General features: G+C 40.7%; 1 protein-coding gene across 7 annotated transcripts in view; it reads left to right on the forward strand.

Moving 5' to 3' along the window:
- ZNF385B (zinc finger protein 385B) overlaps positions 1-14,509 on the forward strand; it is a 292,718-nt gene extending 278,209 nt beyond the window's left edge. For all 7 annotated transcript variants that reach the window (XM_018561049.1, XM_018561050.1, XM_018561053.1 and 4 more), the window contains one exon: positions 13,493-14,509. In XM_018561049.1, the coding sequence (XP_018416551.1) occupies positions 13,493-13,705 (213 nt within the window). In that variant the 3' untranslated portion in view covers positions 13,706-14,509. The remainder of the gene's footprint in view (positions 1-13,492) is intronic.
- The last annotated feature ends 6,821 nt before the right edge of the window (positions 14,510-21,330 follow it).

The raw sequence follows: 21,330 nt of genomic DNA on the forward strand, positions 1-21,330 counted from the left end.
TAATGGTGGGTGTAGTAAAATTGCACTACCAGCGGGAGGGGATTAAAGTATAGGTCCAATTTCTACAGTGAAATGAAAATCAATATAACAAAACACTACTGTTTTACTGTTTTTATAGTCTACACATTATTAATTTCATAAACATAATTTGGTATTTGCATAGACCCTCATAGAACATTAGCATTTGCAAGCCTATGGAGAAAATACATAACACACAGTTATTTGCATAGATTAAATTTAGGGAATGAATAATGGGGCAGCACTTTATTATTAATAAAAAATAGTAAGTAGATTTTTTTTCTTTATTGATTCTATCATTTTAAGTCATTTTTTATATTTTATTCATGATAAAGTGCTGACCCTCTCACATTATTTATTGCATAAACTTAATCTATGCAAATAACTTTTAGGTCTGAAAGAGGAACTTCACCCTTCTGTGTTCATTTTTTGTTTCTTTCCCCCCTACATGGCTTCCTGCGTTATCCTCAAAACACATTCTCACATGTCCAGCAAATCTAGTGTTGTCCTGCTGTAATTTTTTTCCTTACATTATCGAGAGTTGGGTATCTCTTTCGGGTTCTTGCAGCCAGCCCCCTGATGAAGCGCCGCGGCGCATAAGCAATGTCCTGTAGATTGCTCTGAAGCCTCCTGGTATGCATGAAGTTACAATTCTAGGAGGCTGCAGGCAATTAGAGGTACGCTATTCTTGCCTAGACAGGAAAGGCGGAAGCATGGACCATACACAACAAAAGTTCACACAGTGGGATCTGGGTGAAGGGGCTCCAACAACATGCTTTTCTATGGCAGTGGTTGGCATTCATCTACATGGTAGTGACTTCCATTGCTAGCAGCAGTGTAAAATGCCCAAGATGGTGGAGTCATCACTGAAGGGAGAATAGGGGAGGTGCAGGCCCTCACGATGAGTTATAGGAGGAGAGAGTACACCATGCACCTCTCTCTCACCTTCCCAGGATAAACTTATCGCTTTAGTTTCTAGCTCAGAGAAGTAACGACACTGCTTTTCCCCGACATGCTGGCTATCTCAGAGATTTTCACAGATTCAGCAATGATCCAGCAATGTTAAAATGTTGACACTGCTGCAACAAGTTCCCAGATATGCTGATGTGTGATGAAAGTCAAAATTGCTGCTGAATTTCTGTCTCATTAGATCATTTCCTCCCCTTGGCCTGCTGATTGGATAATGCAGGAACATCCCTGTACTCTCTAATCGTGTAATCATGTTCCCTGTAATAGGATGGAACCACCTTATAGGGCATATAAAGACCTGATTGGCTCCTAGTGCTGACCTTCTGATTGCTGGTATCAAGACAGATTTACCTATGTTTATGTAACACATAATTCATTATTTTCAATTAATATGTAACTGCATTCAGTTGTTTTTTTTAGACATCTAAAATCAAGTTCAGCTTTAACTGTGGATTAACCAAAAACATAAAGGTAGTGCTGGGCTTTTTTTATTAGAAAAAACAGCATACTGTGTGAATATAGTGACAATAAGGTGCCCCGTAAATAATTTTTTTTAATAAAATTAAAATCTTATGCAAACACAAATGTAATTTGCCTTTAACCTTCACTTTCATATGTACATTAAAAATCTCAAAAGTAGATCTATGTAAGTGATCATGACTTAAGGGAAACCTATACTAAGAAAAAATATGTTGGCTGCTGCCACTGAGCTTCTTCTCTTCTTTCGAATTATTGTGCATGTGAGCAATATTTAAGTTATGTGAAATGAACATTTTGATGGGAACATTTTAGGGTCAGCAAAGTGAACACATTCTGCTGTGTTGTCTAATTAGAAAACCCACAGTGCTATGTGAATTTTACATCATGGATGTATCATGTATTAAAGGAGAATTATGGCGAGAGTGAAATGCACGCATACCAATAGTTATAATCAACGTGCGACACTGCAGCTGTATAGGCTCTAAAAATTGAGAACTGAGCAATAACAAACCGCTGATCGCTCAGTTCCCGATCTCAGTGGACACAGCTAGCTCTGGCTCCAGAGAGGCAGAGCCAGCAGTCAATCAGGCAGGGGGGTGGATCCTGACAGTATTGTCAGGATCTTTCCTGGCTGAAGCACGGCTCTTCACTGTCAGCATATAGTGATCAATAGCCTACTATTTGCTGAGTTTTGAGTCAGAGGAGGACATTGGTAAATGTCCTCTTGTGACACAAAAGAGAACTAAAGCCAATAAAAGATCTGGTCATAGTTCCCTTTTAAAGTAGTTGAGGAGCCTAAAGGTGCAATAAGGAGCACATTCAAATGGGTTAATGTGTTTTAGTGCATTAGGGAGCACATTCAAAGTCATGCACATCAACGCGCTTTGTGTTAATGTACAACAAAAGTGTGAATCCAGCCTTCACTTTACTGTGACTTCACACTGAGTAGCTCAAGTTAGATTTGTGTTACCCAGTATGGTTCTTGGGGACTTCTTACGTAATTGTCATGATCAGATCTGCTACTTTCAAATAAAAACTGGAATGCAATTTAAATCTAAACTTGCTTATCTAAGGCGGGCATATAGATATTGCTGGGCTGGCCTGCAACCCCCTATGAACTGAAGTAATTAAAATAAGCATGATGACATTTTTCTGACAAGGTTATTAAATGTGAACCCTACACAACAGTGGCTCTCTGCAATATATTTCACACAAGCAAATTCGGGGAAAATATGTTCAGTGACTTTCATAGGTATGCATATAAAAGAAATCACTGTAATATTAATAATCTTGCCTAAATGGATTAACATTTTGAAAGTCTTATTTTTGTTCATGGGGGCATCCCCAGATGGTCATTAAGTATGCAAACTCTTGCTTAGTTGTGTCACTGTAGTCATGCATGACTGCAGTGATGCAGTCATGCCTTGCTGACCCCCTGGCTGCTCCTACTCACAGCTTGGCACACATAGCATTCCAAAGGTAGGGGGTCCCGAGTTTTCTTTGCACAAATCTCCAGAATTAATCATGCTTTTGAGGTTTGGGTGCTTCTCCAGTTGTCCCCATGTTTCTGTCCTGCCATACACATGTGGACAGTTGGGCAGTCTTTGTCATATACAGTAGTTAGATGTTCTTCTTCCACGCTTCGTCTTAGAACTCTCTGGAATACAGTCTCCCTTTAACACAAACATGTGGCACCAATTTTACCTCTCTTCTTGAATCCTCTTCTCTCCTACAAGGCATCTGACATTCTTAACACCCATCTCCTGATGGTGACCACATATAGCAATATGTGGGTCAGTTTGTGCCTGTGTATTCAAAATCCCCTCTCCACATTCCTCTTGGCTTTCTCAGAGAGAACATTCGGTACATTGTGTCAGGTGTATTAGCAGAGGGGGGATTTTAGAAAAGAAGCACAGAGTGTATTTTAAAAGGATTCAGAAGATAAAGTAACTTTAATAACAGTTGACTGCTGCAGCTGGAAAGCTTTTAAAGCAGGAGGGCAGTGCTGATCTTGATTTGAACCCAAAGTAAACTTGTGCCCAGACCATGCACAGTAAAGTATTTGCATATTCAGAAATCTCACTTTAACTGCTTGAAGACCAGGTGTTTAGATCCCCTACCTGGCCAGGCCATTTTTCAGTGTTCAGCGCTGCGGTACTTTGACATTTATTCCGTCACGCAACGCTGTACTGAAATGAATTTTATACCATTTTACACCTCATTTGTCTCTGTATTTATAAGCATTGTGAATAAGTGAATTAACAATGTCAAAACACAGGCAGCCTTCTTTCTTAAAAGAAGGATTTGGACACTTCTATTTGGAAGTATTATATATCGATTACGTGTATTTTATTAACAATTATTGAACTAACATTTTATTTATAGTTCACTGGTTTTCATTTCATGGTGCAATGAAAGCAATTTTGCACACTTTTACACTTCCAAACATTTTGGAGCGCTGCACTTTTTAATTTTGTGATTAAATTATCCTATTTAGCTTGCCTGTTCACTGAATGACTAACAGCCAGAACTCGGGCTGAAACCTCCATTGGCCCAAACTTAACTGTGATCTTAGGAAATGAATAACTTCACCTTTGCAATCTGCTAAAGAGGGGCAGGATGATTTATTTTATAAGCTCTTTTACTGCTGGTTAAGAATATGAACTTTAAAGTACAAGTTAACTGCTTGCTCAAAAATCTCCCTCGTCCCCTTCCCTAACCACCTCGATACAGTGAGCTCTTTCACTACTACCGAAAGAAGATTCTTCAGGCAGCATATTTCCTCCAAACAGGAATGATAAGCAAGATAAGTAACAGGACAGATAAGTAGGTTCTGCCCACCTGGGGGATGCATCATCACGCAGGCTGGCCGTACATTTCTCCATGACTGAGTGGCACTAACATGTCATTAGGTGAGTGCTGCTCAGTCCTGGAATAATGCCCGCACCCATACATCACAGCAAGGAGAAGAGGAGGTTCCTGTGATGTCATGGGCCTGACTTGTAGACTGCAAAAAAGGTATGCATGTCATTTTTGTAAGCTACGGAGGTGTGTGTGTGTGTGTGTGTGTGTGTGTGTGTGTGTGTATAAAAATCCAGGAGTTCCACTTTAATATTCATACCAATAACTGGCACAACCCAATAAAAATACAGCGATTTGTAGAAGTTATTGCTTTATAAAACTTAGGAGTAGCGTAACACCCCAAGCGTCACTTTGGACAGCTCGGCATGGATAAAGCCAGGCTATATCAGAAAAGCAGAAAAATTAAGCAGAAAGAGCTTAAGAAGAGCTGGGGGTGGGGGATTAATAAAAGGTGTCTGAAGAAACATTTCTTAAATGGAGTACAGACAATCAGCATTTGTTTTCATTTTAGAAAAAAATTAAAATAGACGCTGATTGGTTTCAATGGACAACTGCACCAGTTGAGATAGAACTAGACAGGTTTTATTAATTCTCCCCAGTGTCTCTCCACATACATTATTTTGACACCCTAATGGCCCTTTATAATTTATTATTGGGCCCTGTGTATTCTACTCAGACACTATACCATTTTTACAAAGCTTGATTTTCCCTTTATATACATTTCTTTAACCAGCAGAGCAGTATTTCTGGTCTAGTACTGATAATAGTTGGATCAGGTGTACTCAGCACAGATAATGTATAGGCAGCTGCTGTACTTCTATATGTGATGGAGCTGATACACATCTAATTGTATTGTGTAAAACGTAACTTGCTCTTTCTTACATTGAAAATACATTAACTAATGCATTTCATACTGGTCTGCAATTTGTTTAAAACATACTCTTGACAGACTTTCCACTGCAGTTGGGAGAATGAAGAAAATGTCCTTTATTGTGTAGCCATAGCAAAAGAATGTATAATAGCTTTGACTGTGGCTAGCCACTCCTCCGTGCTCTCGGCAGGGGTCAAGTGCGCCAATCAGCAACCCACCGCAGCAAACTGCACTCTAAAAGAAAATGAAAAAAAGATGCAATCAGACTTGTAATATAGGAGGGCATGCTGAAAGAGCTTCTGCAATTTAGAAATAAAGTAAAGGTCTTTACAAGCACGGAAACACTGTACTTTTCAAGTGCTAACACCGCTGTCATTTGAAATGTACATTCTGTTTCAGCCTGGCAGTTCACTGCTTGAAGAGTGAGAACATTACACTTACATGCAATTCATTCTGGTCATGAACCCATTGGTTAATGCTCATCAGTTAATAGCCTCATTCATTTCGCCCAGAAAAATGTTTTTCACATCTCCATTGGCCATGGACAAATGTATGTCTTTCTAGGAAGCAAATATGATCTACACCACCAAGTTCTTTGTGAAACGTGGTCATGGCTGCTTTAAAGTTTATATTAAGCCAAACAATGTTTATTGTTGATCCTGTCATTTAAAAATTGTTTTTGTCTGTGTAATATTTGAGAGATTTCCATCACCTTTCTGCCCTGAAGACACAGTAGGGAGTAACAGGACATCTCTCCATAGTAAGGTGAAACCTCCTACTAGACAGCTGTTGCAGGAGGAGGTGTCCCCATTGCAATATTTACCCTCACCTTCTGTTCTGTTGAGAACTGAAACTTGTCCCATTGAGAAAGATCATTATGACAAGCATAGGCTATGCCTCCCCAGTGGGTTAGACAGGGTTTCTAACCCTTCTCTACTGTTTCACAACCTTTGGCTTTAGATATATTTCAAAGGCAAGGTATATGTATTTGCAGTTATTATTTAGGCATACATATAGACCAAAGGAGACCAGCCTACTTTAAGTAATTTTTATATGCATAGTTCATAATTATGTACTGTATGTACATAGGGCAAACATATTTGTTATTATGCATTTTTTAATAAATATGCAGACTTTGCTTCCTGCTTAAAGTGCTAAACAGTGGTGGATTTTTTGCTTCTTCTAATATTGCAAGTCTTTGACTTGGCCATGCCATTGAAATACACTCTGTTAAAGAGATATTGTCCTCAGAAATCTAATGAGAAACTGACATGTGAGTGTCAGTCTCATAGGCACCCACTGCAACTCAGTGGTTCCTCCCATTAACTTATATGTCACCACAAGACAGAATAGTGAGTTCGAGTTTGGCGTTTCCCAGAATCCTACCACCCTTAGATTATGCATCGGTTCACGTCTGTTCCCAAAAGTGTACCAAGTCATTGAAAAGAAGGCACCATGTATGCTGAGAAGTACTACTGGAGCCTCTCCTCTCCAAAAACCTGAACTACCTGCTATAGAGTATGCATACGTCCTCTACTACTTCCCAGAAGGCAGTTATCAGTCACTTTGTCCAAATACTGTTGTATGGGGGGCAGTCTCCAAATATTTGGCTCTCAGAAAGTTAGCACTCTACAAGCAAAAATATTACAAAGGTGATATGTGCTGAAACAGCTTTTGGTGCCTTCTATTACACACTGGTCTTACTTTGCACTTAATATTGCTAGTACAGATGTGGTCTAAAGCTGAATTCCAGGCAGAAAGGTTATGTAGTTTTTTTTTTAAAGGTCATCTCTTACCTTCGTGCAATATCTTCTTGATAAATGAGGGCTCAGTCTCCTCTATAAGCTTTCAGTACGACCGGAGGATGCTATGCCTGTGATTCCCCTGGCCACCGCTTGTGTACACCCCCTTCTGTATTTCCTTGAACAGTGAGATAAAAAGTAAACGTTGCCTCTCGCTGTTCTGGGTGAACCTGGGTGTCTCAGACTCTTGGTCTGACCCACCCACTTACTTCAATTCAATTGATTGACAATGTATTCATTTGTTTAGCAACTTACCAGATGTAGCAACCTGCCTAAGTATACAGAGTTTTCATAGCACTTTTGTTAAACCACCAAGGATCCCTCATAGATCTCACTCACAGGGGAAGGGACACATACTGCTTCAATAAGTCAGCACAATGTTTCCTTTGATCTTCCCATGTCAGAAGAACTGACAGAGGAGCTGACTAGGAGAATCACAGGTGACTCCTTGGAATGTCTGAAGGATCTTAAGAGAAGTGCTTTCTGACTTCACTAAGTATACAGAGGTCAGAAAGTACTTCTCTTAGGATCCTTTCAGAGATCTCCCTCCCAAGGAATTGTCTGTCCTCCTAGTCAGCTCCTCTGTTTGGTCTTCTCATACGGGAAGATTATAGGACAATGGAAGTAGGAGAAGTTGTAAAATAGGTAATCTGCACAATATGCGTAGGTTTAGTACTATTGAAGCATTTTATTTATGCATATCAGAAAACCTGTTATGTATGATAATATGTATCGAGGCCGGCCTGTAACTGGGAATAGTTAGCATTTTTAACTTACAAAATAATGGAGGCCAAGAACAAGATATAGATAGTATTTGAGGTTGAATAAAGACACAAGTCCATCAAGTTCAACCCATTGCGTGTATACATGTGACTCTGCATGTGTATGCGTCCCTGTGTGTACTTGTACTTAAGAGTACCTGTGCCCCTGAATGTTATGGTCTCTGAGGAAATCGTCCAAGTGCTTTTTGAAAGATTCAATACTCTCAGCTGAAATCACTGTCTGCGGCAGCGAGTTCCAAACCCTAACCGCTCTAACTGTGAAGAATCCCCTTCACCCCTTGTGCTGAAATCTTTTCTCCACCAGTTTTAGGTGGTGGCCTTTAGTCTTTGTTATGGAGTTTACCGTAAAACGTTTATTGCTGATGTTGCTATCCCCATTGAACATCTTGTACATCGAAATCATATCCCCCCATAATCTCCTCACTTCCAGCGTGAACATGTTTAAATTTAGTAACCTTGTCTCATAACTTTGGTCCTTCATCCCCTTAAATAGTTTGTTTGCCCTTCTCTGGACTCTTTCCAGCTCAAGAACATCCTTTCTGTGTATTGGTGACCAAAACTGGACCGCATTCTCCAGATGAGGTCGAACTAGCGATCTATAAAGTTGTAAAATTCTAGATTTGTCTTTACAGTAAATTCCCTTTTTAAAAATACAAGCAAGAACTCTGCTCGCTTTGTTTGCAGCAGCCTGGCATTGCAAGCTATTATTATTATTAAGCTATATATTTATGTATGATATGTGGCATCAAAAGCACACAAGATCCCGTGCAGGCTCACATGTACTCTCAAACACTCTCAATTGCTTGGAGATCTTCCCCTTTGTATGTTGTCATGTATTGGAAAAAATATCTTATTAATGAGAGAAGAAAGGGAAAAATTGGATGAATACTAGCCATGTCTCCTCCATCTTTTTCTTTCAGATTTATACAGTGCTCTTTGAGAGTAAATATACAGGACCGGCATACTTGATTTTGATATCTTGACCTTAGGAGTGCTTAGCTGTGTCTGTTTGTTAGAACATTTAGCCTAGTGTGAACTATGAATCCCGGCTTTATCACATCGTCATATTTTAACATGTTTAGTAATGGCAGGCTACAGCAGAGGGCAACAGATAGAAGAGCCAAGTAAACCCTCTGCAATTATATGAGAAAAGGGCCTATCTTCCTACTTCAGCTCCTTTTCAGACAGGTCAGGAAGGGGCCATAATTAAATTCAAGGTCCCATTCATTTTCTGCTGTTTGCTAGGTGAGGTTATTTTAATCAACGCTATATAATAAAAGTGCCAGATCCTTGAGGTGACTGAAACTAACAAGCAGTGACTCGCAGCATTTGGAGGACTGAACTCTTAGAAGATAATGTGAGAGCAGTGAGCAATCACTACTGAGTCACCCAGTGTCATGCCTGGTATTTCTTAGCAATGTGATTGCCAGCTCTCATCAGGCTTCCAAAATGGCCTTAGTTATTCTCACTCCAGCATATAACATGCACAATGAATCATAAATAAGAGCCCTATATAGTTAAGCTGAAAAAACAAAACCACAAAGTATTGGATTGCACGGAAGATCATTTAATAAACTATATCAACTCCTTCATCAGGGTCTATGGTGCCTTGGTGATACTACCTAAAAACAATATGTGATGGGCCTGATTCAACCATGAATTTTGTAAGCGCAAAACTACATTTCTTAATATGTTTTATTAAGTGATCTTCTTCGCAAATCGGTTGTACTTTGTTTTTTGTTTTTTTAATTGAATTGTTATATAGCTTTCTTAGATATACATAGCTGGCAAGGGTGGTCATCAAAGGGTGTGCTGGCATTCCCATTTATCAGTCTTACTTGCTAAACAATTAAACTAATAGTAGTCTACTATTCCTAGTATTAAACTAATATGTTTAACTTTTTTACACAATTGTGCATACTTCACAGTTCATGAGAAAATCATGTAGGCTGCCATTGCTGACCGCTCTTTATATGGATACAAATTCCCTGGCTGTCATCCTAATGCTTTGGTTTCACCTTTTTCAGAGACTCTGGCCAAGGACAAGTATAGAGATACTTGAGACTCATTTGCATCATGCTTGTTTAGGGTCTGTAATTAAGTTGAACCCAGATACAGCCAAGCAACTCCTTTTCAGAAGGAGCCCACCAATAGCAGCCTCGTTTATAACAGGTATGCTGTAAAAACGGACTCTAGGCAGCAATAAAAATCATTCTGGAAACTGCCAGTACTGTTCAAGTACCAGTGGCACTCTGCTAAACATGGAAAGTTGATCCGATTTATCTACGGAAAGTTTACCCAATTCACATTATTGGCATTTGATAGGAGCCAGTTCCTAACGCAGAGCAAATATCACTATTCACTCTCAAATTATACTCTGCGGAAGCACACACACTGCTCTGCACTTTCTAGCCCATTCATAAAATGCATGCTGTGGTGTGGAGCCTGCGTTGTTTACAAAGTCCTCTCTGCTTATGACAGCAGAGAGCTCTATGATTGGATGAGAGCCAGTCAGCTAACTTCCACAGTTTTTTTTATGTTTTTTTAAATTCCATTCAGAAGAGTAAAGCTAAGCACATTCCTAAAACACCTCCTTCTGGTTTATAAAGGAATCTTTTCTTTAAAGCAGATACTTTATACATCAGCGCCATAGTCTTCCTATGATCCCTTGAAACCTAAAGAAGATGCTTTAGTCATTGTCAGTCATTCTGAATGTAATAGAAAATGATTAGGGTGTGCATTATTTCTCTGTTGTTGGTCAGGAATGTGTATTAGTATGGCTTGTGTTTGAGACCCCTTGACCTTCATAGTCAGTCTCAGAATTCCAGGTTATCATTTACAGAGAAAAGTAGCCTGCTCTGCTCAAGAATACTTTCTGAATACCTTGACTGTGTGGCATTCATTTCACCTCATGTGACCAGTGCATGTCAATGGGGAGCAAGCTTTCAGAAGCATGCACATGGATTTATCTTCACAAACACAGTCTAGCTCCCTGAAGACTGCAGTGACATGAAAACAAAAGGAAAAAGGAACTTGCAAGACACTTAATGTGACCCTGTCAGCTCAACTATATGTACCTTTCTGGAGGCCCAGTTGTTGATATGCCGCTTCTTCACTTTTTCCCAGCCATTGGAAGTAATCCACATTTTTACATGTTCAGAATACCTGCTCCCCTTCCACACACTGTGGTTTCTCCCCCCGACTCATGCAGCACTACAGGACATACGAGCCGGTGGGAGTAACCACTGCATGCGGTGGGGGAAACAGGCATTAGACCCATCCGGCCGGTTGAATACCTGCAGGGGCCAGGGATAGGCAAATAATTGTATGTCAACAAACGATCTGCTGGAGAAGTAAGTATAGTGGCTCTTTCATTCTGGGCATGTTGTACCACCAAAAGTGACCCTGTGCGGACAAGGTTACTTTAATGGCAGATTTCTGGAAAGGAAAAGGAAAGAAAAGGGAAAACTGGAAGGTTACATATTGAAGCAATTAATCAAATACTGAAAACCAGCATGGGGGGGAAATTTCTGACGTCCTTTTAAAAATACTAGTTAACTGGTTGTCTCTAGATTTCTATACTTTCTGAGGAGAGGTCAGTATTGGTGGCCCCCATAAAATCTCAATGCAGGGTTTCATTAAAATGTAATTTATTCTTTAACCAAATCACATTTATCTGTCCAAAATATAAGCAGTATAAACAATGCTCGCTTTGATTCAATTGTGGATTATTAAAAAAAAGAATAAATATACTCTACTACTAAAAGCAGAGTGCATTAATTACATTATTTTCACTGCGATATTCAGCAAGTGATAATTGCTTCATTTAAGAGCTATAATTAAATATTGTAGTTGAGCAACATTTAGACTTCACGTGGCATTTATTAGACTATTGGTCACAGGCAGCTAATTTTATACGTAAAACGTGATGAGAAAATGTGAACACTAATTTATTTTTACTTTCCATCTTTACATTGTCGAGGAATAAAAAAAAAACATTGAGCACTAAAGACAGTGATGGACTACAGTCTCAATACAAATTAGTAAACTGAATGTGAGATTGTAGTCCATCACAGGAGCGAGCTTGGAGCGGTGGCTACTTTACAACATGGGGAACAAAAGTAGCCAACCTCCAGAAGGAAGGACAGTGTCGGCACCAATTCAGAGATGATTTGAGGATCTACAGCTGAGTGATACACAACTAAGATACATTTGTGTTAATAGTTAAGGTACTTAAATGTATTTTTAGGATTTAACTCCTGAGTTTAGTGCCACTTTAAAGCCCAGTTCAGCTATTTTTATTGTTTTTTTCTTTAATATTTCATTCACAAATAAACACTCTTTTTTTAACTTCTATAGGAGCTCTTTAAGTTCTGCTGAGGGATTCTGATATGTACAGCGGGGGACTACACTTCGAGGCTCTACAATGGACACCAGTTCTGGTGTTATGCCTCCACTCTCTCCCTCTGCTGTGCTATTTACAAAGCACATCCACAGCATCATCGCTGTTCTGTGCTTTGTAAATGGCACAGCAGAGGGAGGGGGTGGAGGCACAACAATAGAACTGGTGTCCATCATAGTTCTGCGGCTCCCCACTGTAAATGTCAGAACCACTCATCGGAGCTCCTGATGTAGTAAAATAAATTAGTGTTCAGCAATAAAGATTTTTATAACTTCAGAAAATCTCTTGCTGCAAGATTTAGGAGATCACATGGACTATGGCTGACCCAATGGCAAACAGACTTGGTTCTAAGGCTGCAGATAACAATTGAGTTGCATGTGTCTATTTCAGTGTATTTCTCTATACAGCTATTTCTGTTTTGGAACATGGTGCCAGCTGAGCATAACATTTTCAGGTTTCATTTCAGGAGAGTGACCCTTGAATGTGATAAGGTTTATTTCAAGAGAGTGACTCTTTACAGTCATACGGTTTACCTTCCTTTTATTTCAAAATAATGACCTTTTACAGTCATAAGTTTTCATTTTGAGAGAGTGACTCTTTAGTCATAAGGTTTCATTTTGAGAGTGACCCTTCACAGTCACCAGGTTTCAATTTGAGAGAGTGACCCTGTATAGTCATAAGGTTATGTTTGGAGATAGTGACCCTTTACAGTCATATGGTTTCATTTTGAGAGAGTGACCCTGTACAGTCATAGGGTTATGTTTGGAGAGAGTGACCCTTTACAGTCATATGGTTTCATTTTGAGAGAGTGACCCTGTACAGTCATAGGGTTATGTTTGGAGAGAGTGACCCTTTACAGTCATAAGGTTATGTTTGGAGAGAGTGACCCTTTACAGTCATATGGTTTCATTTTGAGGGAGTGACCCTGTGCAGTCATAAGGTTATGTTTTGTGAGAGTGACCCTTTACAGTCATAAGGTTATGTTTGGTGAGAGTGGCCCTTTACAGTCATAAGGTTATGTTTGGTGAGAGTGGCCCTTTACAGTCATATGGTTTCATTTTGAGAAAGTGACCCTGTACAGTCATAAGGTTATGTTTGGTGAGAGTGACCCTTTACAGTCATAAGGTTATGTATGGAGAGAGTGATCCTTTGCAGTCATAAGGTTTCATTTTGAGAGAATGACCCTTTACAGTCACTCTTGTAGTCTTTGGAAAGATTGTAATCATGAGACAATTTACAACTAATAAACTTAGAAAATGTATGTAGTAAAAATCTAATTACTTCTTTTTTTTGGTTTGTTTTTCAGGCAAAGCTGGCATTCCAGAAAGATATGCTCAAGCCTTTAACTCCGGCCTTCCTGTCATCGCCTCTGGCAGCTGCTGTAACGTCTGCAATCTCATTACCACCTCGACCCCACAACTCACTGTTTCAGGGGTCAGGCTTAGCGCCTACCTTTCTAAGGCCAGCCCATGGCTCTATTCGTGCCACCACAGCCTCCATACTTTTTGCACCATATTAGCTGCAAAGAACAAAATAAAAACCGCATACGAGAGACAAAAGGACTCGACTCTTCAGCTACGTAAAGACTCTTTGCACTGTTGTTGCTTCTCTAAACAGAAAAGGGCCGTCTCGAAAAACCATAATCAGAGAGCACACAGTTTCAGCCATTTTTTTTTGCCATTAGCAAAAGCTCGGTGAACACAATCACTGAAACGCGTATAGTATGTGTTGTGAAAAGCAAGCTCTAAGCTTACATAGGATTGTTTTTGCGACCTTGTCTGTGATCTGAGTACAGAAAACATATGTTATCATTATTATTTTATTTTTTTCCTCCTGGCAGACTTGAAATGGGTTCTTCCTAGTCCTTTGGTGTAAATACTTGTTTGGAATCCAAATGTCCTTCTTGAAGTGTGGAATACATAAACTACAAAAAAAAAAAAAAAAAAAAATGTTAAGTGCTTTATTGTGGACAACACCACATCAATGGCTACTATAAAGTATTATTCTCTGTGACCAACTTGTAGAGTCCACATGGGGATGCATAATATTGTTATATATCCAAGTAATGTTGTGTCTTGTTTAGCTCTAGAATGTAGATGGTGTTTAACCAGTGGGAGGCAATTCAGCTATGATACAGTGTTTGTTTGTTTTTTTCCTCATTCCGTTTCTGTTTTGATAGATGATTCAAACTAGAAAAGCCATATTATATTATATTGCCCTAAAGAGAGATTGTTATTTTGCTGCTTTTCTCATAAATCTTCTAGGATATTGTCAAATAGCTCGAAATATACAGAAAATATTTATACCCACAAAGAGAGATGATTTAAAAAAAATAGCTCTTTAGATGGGAAATTCAAATAATTAAAAGTTTGGGGAGTTTATAAAGTATGTTCTGTTTTAAAGCTGTTTTTCTTTGTTATAATAAAGGTCACGTTATTTTGTGGCCCTCTAATGCAATAATGTACAGAGTATAAAATATTTATAGATGTATATCCATCTTTTTTAATTTTTAGAAGCTAATTACAGCACTGGCATTTTTCTGAAAGAGGATGCAGACAGGGATTTTGAATTACTTGGTTGTCACAGCACATTAAACAATAGAGCACAAAAAAGAGCCTTTTCAAGCACATTCATTCAGAGCATTTTTTTCTGCATTCGTTCATGGTTTCAGTCTCTGTGTAATTTTTTTTAATGTACCTTTACAATAAAATATCTTGAAAAGAAGTCCGCGTCTGTGTGTTCTCTACTCTAGCATTTGTTGGAAGTTGTTCACAAATATGTCCACCAGGTGGCAGCACAGATATCACAATTTATACTTCCCTGTTGACTATCTTTTGAAGGCTGAGCAAAAAGATATGGATGCATTACAAGCTTTAGATAAAAGGCTGTATTAAAAAGATAATGTATTGAATGTGCATTTCAAAAGACAATAATTATTTTAATAAAAATGCGGCTTTTGATGTAGTGCCTATTTTGTACAGGGGGTATATGTAGTATTTTAAAGTGCAACTTTTATCAAAATAAAAGATTACATGCATGCTTTACAGATTACATACAGGCGTTTTTGATCTTCTGAGCCCCCCCCCCCCATACTTTTTATTACTTGTTCATCCTGTCTGTAGTTATTTTCCCACTTCCTGCAGAAGGATGACAACACTGTTCTGCAGTGAAAGTGCACAGCAGCATTGTCACCCTTTGGACATGGTAGCCTTTGGCTGGTCAAACACTTTTTTTTTGTTCAGCCCACTTTGACAGTGGCGGTGTGCTGCTGTCAGAATATGTGGACAAATAACATACACACCCATCACACTCCTGACCGGATAAAAAACCCTAATTGTAGGGTGCTGAAATGACCGCGGATGCCTCGGCAAAATAAGTAAAAAGAATACAAAGAAGGTCACGAGCAGTGGCGTAACAATCACCATAGCGACCCAGGTGGCCGCTATGGGTTCCCAGTGCACAGGGGGGCCCAGCCAGGACATCCCCCTGATGCCGTGCGGGCCGCCTGGGTCGCTCTGGCATCTCAGGCTGCTGGCTGTCACTGGCGGCTGTGAGGAGGAACGCTCCGCTATTCACATGTGCAGCGGTGCGTTCCTCCTCACTGCCGCTGCTGAGTCGGTGACAACCAGCAGCTTTGGAGGAGGCGGCTGGGCCTGTCGTCGCCAGAGATGGAGGAGGCGGGGCCCAGTGATCGAGGAGGTGGGGCTTATCAATGGGGAGGTGGGGCATGTCGATCGAGCAGGTGGGGCCCAGTGACGGTGGAGGCGGGGCCCGCAAGCGATCGTGGAGGAGAAGGAGGCTGACAGAGGATCGGAGCAGACAGGTAAGAGGGCTTGACTGCCCACCTGAGACCCTGCAGAGCCCACCATAGAGTGTCTATGGAGGGCTCTGCAGGGTCACTCTCAAGTGGGCTGTTTATGTTATCAGGTGGGCTTAAAGGAGAGCTATGGGGTTAAGGCTTTTCCCCATAGTTCTCCTTAGGGTAACGGGAGGACACAAACTAGCGTCCTCCCGTCACCCTAGGCTCAGTATACCGCGATGCTGCTCGCAGTATACTAAGACGCCGCAGCTGAAGCGGATCCGGACAATTATGTCTGGATCCGCCCAGCTGCGTGACTGACAGCTGGCTCTGCCTACCTAGATGCAGAGCCAGCTGTACCCGCCCCCTCCCCCGTCCGTTCCGCCAGTCAGCGCTGGAGGCTCGGAGGCGGGAGATCTCCTTAGGGTAACGGGAGGACACAAACTAGCGTCCTCCCGTCACCCTAGGCTCAGTATACCGCGATGCTGCTCGCAGTATACTAAGACGCCGCAGCTGAAGCGGATCCGGACAATTATGTCTGGATCCGCCCAGCTGCGTGACTGACAGCTGGCTCTGCCTACCTAGATGCAGAGCCAGCTGTACCCGCCCCCTCCCCCGTCCGTTCCGCCAGTCAGCGCTGGAGGATCGGAGCTCGAGAGGTGAGCGAACACCGTTATGTGTCGCTCACCTCCCGATCTACCGAGCTGACCTGTGACAGTCTCATTGTCACAGGTCGGCTAGAACTATGAGGTGAGTGAGAAGCACTCACCTCATAGTTCTCCTTTAACTAGAAATCCCCGGGCCCCATTCAAAATTTTGCTATGGGGCCCTGTGATTTCTAGTTACATGTACTGTAGAAAAGCCAATGTTTATTGAATTCACAGGTGGCACATCATCAGAGCGACGTTTCGGAACAGCAAAGTCCCTTCCTCTGGCAAAACAGATAACAGAATATGTGGACAGTGAATGCAGCTAAATTTTCAGACCGGCTCCATCGACGATAGTTGATCAAAAGGCAGAGGGGCAGCGATAGGGCCACATACTGTCTGAATTTCAACCGCTTTATACAGAAATTTATTTTTCAATAGAATAAGGTGACAAACAAATTAAAGCCCTACTCCAACTAACACTTTCTATGCAGTTACAGCAATGTGTTTTTTCATATTTTTTGTTAAACCCCACTATAGTTTTTTTATTAATATGGATTGTTCATTAAAATGCTTTGCAGTAATGTGTGGTAATATGTGGGTGCTACTGCAACACATAGGCCTAAATGGGCCTAATCCATATGAATGAACGGTGACCGTTAAGCATACCCTCTGTCCCAAACACTATAACTGCCCCTTGTGCTGGATAGGTTGAACTGCATGTAAATGTGGAGAAAAATTAAAAGATAAATATAAAAACGTGTAAGGTAATAAAATAAATTCATATACGGAATACTATAATTACAAGTATTAACCCCATACAGTCACCATACTACAATATATTTCACTATAGTGGTCCTGTAACAGGTCATATATCATGCACTGGTTTGCATCCAGTCTGAGTGTACCTTACAGCACCTTTGAGTAGACAGACTACTATCTGTTTGGATGCTATAGGTTATTCTAAAAAGGATATACTTTTTATGAAGTTGACATCAGCTATTTCACCTGAAGTCATACATTTGAACCTAATAGGGGAAAGGCAAAATATGGAAAATAAGTGGCAAACTGTCCTTTGCTTCACTATCTAACCACTGCATATAGAGAACATTTGGATCATAGTGTTTTAATTACATGTACATTTAATTATATTTATGAGATGTATAAAATGATGTGGCCATGAAGAATGGTCGTCTTACAGTGTGACACAATAAAGTGGCCTCTGAATCTGGTCCTGAATGACGGGTCAGTATACACAACCTGCCACCCCATGAAGCATCACATTTCTGCATACTGTATGTATGTGATAAGATGCCGTATTTAGTAAGTTATAGATAATCTATCTAAACAAAAAAATACAAATAAAATGGAAGTTCATGCAATAACTAGATTGCTAGATCGATTTTCTTTGTCAGCTTTTTGATTTTGGGTGCATTGTTTGAAGATTATTATTATTACATAGTATTTATATAGCGCCAACAGTTTGCGCAGCGCTTTACATTATAAGGAAGACATTACAATTACAATACAATTCAAGACAAGATGGTAAGGAGGGCCCTGCCCCTGAGGGCTTACAATCTAAAAGAGGAGGGGGAAATGATACATGAGGAGATGTATTTTGAGGAACTGTATTTCATACATATTGTTTATGGGTATGAGTAGTCCTTAAAGTGACACTAAACTCGGGAGTAAAATCTTGAAAATATATTCAAGAACCTTAACTATTACCAAAAATATAGCTTATTTGTGTATCACTCGGCTGTAGATCCTCAAATCATCTCTGCATTCCTGCTAACACTGTCTTCTTTTTCTGGAGGGTGGCTATATTTGTTCCCCATGGTACCTGTGTGTGTTGTTGTAATGCTTGGGGAGATTAGAGGATGAGTTGATGCAATAGTGCAATTTTTAGATAGATGTAGGATAGGCTTACCCTGAAGCCTTTTCCCACTATGCAAATACCGAGTCGAGCCAGAACCTCAGACACAAGTCCACCAATGGTGAACAAGACAAAATCAGATTCATCACCACTTTTAACAATAGTCACACTGCCATACAACGAGCACTCCTGAAAAATTGGCATATATTGCAGAAAGATTCCAGGTTAGGCTCAACCCTACCATCCAAACCGTCCATTAATTTTAAGAAATCTAGGAACATCAAAAACATGGTAGGACCTAGCCGTAAGTTCCAGGGCTCAGATGCTTGCCCCAGGCATTTCCTATTTCATAATAGGGTTGGGACGTTCCAATGTAGGAAACCAAGATGCCTTACTTGTCAATTTATTTATCATGGTCAAACTCGTTTCCACGACCACCTGAAGAATTCCTATACCATTAGGCAATTTATCACTTGTTCACATGACCATGTTGTCTATGGCCTCACTTGCCCATGTGGATTATTATATGTTGGTCGCACAATACGCCCCCTACGTACTAGGATAGGTGAACATAGACGCCTAATCGAGAAAGGAGACTTTGATCACAGCGTCCCCCAGCACTTTACCCTTAAGCACCACAAACGTACCCAAGATCTCCGGGTGTTCGCAATCGAACACATTTCCACAGAGCTATCGGTTTCTGAGCGGTTTCACCGTCTTTGTAACCGTGAGACTTTTTGGATCTTCAAACTAAATTCTCTGGTACCCGTAGGTCTCAATGAGGAGATTGAGGTTAATACCATCTTGTAATTCATGTTGAATAGATTGTTTTATCCATTTAACTATTTTTAGTCCTTTGTTTTATATACTTTTATGATGGTAGTGTTTTTAATAAAACATTTTGAATAAACTAGTTTTTAATGTGTACTTTTTCAAGCTCATGGAAAGACCTATAGACACTTACCGGTGGGAAGACATGGGGTGACATGCGTATGTACATGTGTACGCGTGCAGATAGGTGTGTAAGCGAACATACACGTGTGTATGTACTATGTACATATGTATGTTTTTGCCCCTATGGATGGGTCCACCATATAATGATGAGTCTTCCTAAGTATTGTCCCAACAGACCCTTATCCTTTACTAACGATTTTCCTTACGATACACACATTTCTTATTTATTTAGCATGACCTACTATTTCACCTCGTTTTGGTTGAATACACAGCCATATAGATTTTTTATGCCCCAGATATCCAGTCTGTGTCTATCGTAGGCACACACTTATACATGACAATCTAGGCTGTCAGGTGACACCCCTAGATGACAATGCCATTGATATGCCGTCCTTGCGGGCTTTTTCCTCATCTCCCCTCCCACCCTATTTTATGATAGGCTTGCTCGGCTCGATCTATGCCTATTCTCCTAAGCACAGCCCCTAAGTGGGAGTGTCCTCTTAGACCCAACTCCTCCACCAATTACATTCATTTTGGACAACGGTTGACTCCTCCCAGCTGTCAGATTTAAATACTGGCAAGATATCCAGCCATCTCTACTGCACTTCTCACTTAGGCTTGACAAAGAGGCAAAGCCTCGAAACGCGTAGCCACCGTCATTGGACACTATCCTTGTCCATCTCTTTCATCCCCCCTCGTTTTTGACATCCTCGAGATACCGCTCGCACAGACTCCTGGGGTCCCCGAACGGTCCGGCACTGACATCGCCTTACACTCGTGCAGCCGCGGCTCAGCCTGGCCAGCTGAGACCGCGTTGTTCAAACGATCACCCCTGACAGTTCTCAGACTGTTCTTCTGCATATTCTGCCGGCATTGTAAGACCAGCTCACATGCGATATGCTGACAACAGTAACGTGAGTGTTTTCTCTACAGTAGTGGCGCATTTTCATTGTGTGATTTTATCAGAATATGATACAGTGCGTGTAAAGTAATAACGTGTGTAAAGTGGAACACACTGGTGTGAACCGGCCCTAAGTGATCGGAAGACAGCACAGGAATTGGCAGAGAGGGGTGGTAGACTTATCCATATTACCACCTGCTCAGTGTCCAACAGCAGCAGTCCCAATACACTGAAGGGGGATAGCATGTGTAAAGGTAGGCCAAAGAGGAGGGAGTTGCAATAGTCAAGGCAAGTGATAGCAAAGGGGTGAATAAGTACCTTGGTAATATCACTGGTTAAAAAGATTTGGGAAATAATATGGAGGTGAAGGTGGCAGTTGTAAATTCAGCCCCTGTAAGGCAACTATACTTTGCAACCAACTTTCTCGAGTCATATGTAAGGCAAAGGAATGCTGAACACAGGGGAAAAAAAACTCCTGCCCTCAGATGTCATCATGAATGAGCCCTTGAACATCCCAAGAGAACAGACCTATAAGAGCATCTATGTCTCTTTCAGCCTTTGTACCCCAACCTTGTGGTGTTTAGTTTTACCATCCGATGTTGTTAATATGATACTAAGGAAACCAATCCACTGGGGTACAAGGGGGCAGCATATAATGATGGCCTACGGGCCATGAAATTCAGCCCTGTATTATACCTCTGTGCTTTGCCCTGAACCAGAAGAAGAAAGTAATCAAGTAATGAAGGACAGGTTAGCAGAACATAGGACACAGAGAAAAACACCAGAGTCCAAGACATTTGGAGGAATGTATAAAAATGCCAGCAAACTGACAAAATCTCAGGTCATATGCTTTCTGCTTCTTTGCCTTATGTTGTACAATGCAGAGATACCTGAGCTAAACGCAATGATCAGCTGACAGCCTGCTCCTACAGACAACAGTTGTGGACCAAGCATGACCCCCCTAAAT

Source organism: Nanorana parkeri, unplaced genomic scaffold (assembly GCF_000935625.1).
Source record: "Nanorana parkeri isolate BGI_ZX_2015 unplaced genomic scaffold, ASM93562v1 scaffold496, whole genome shotgun sequence".
Lineage (NCBI taxonomy): Eukaryota > Metazoa > Chordata > Amphibia > Anura > Dicroglossidae > Nanorana > Nanorana parkeri.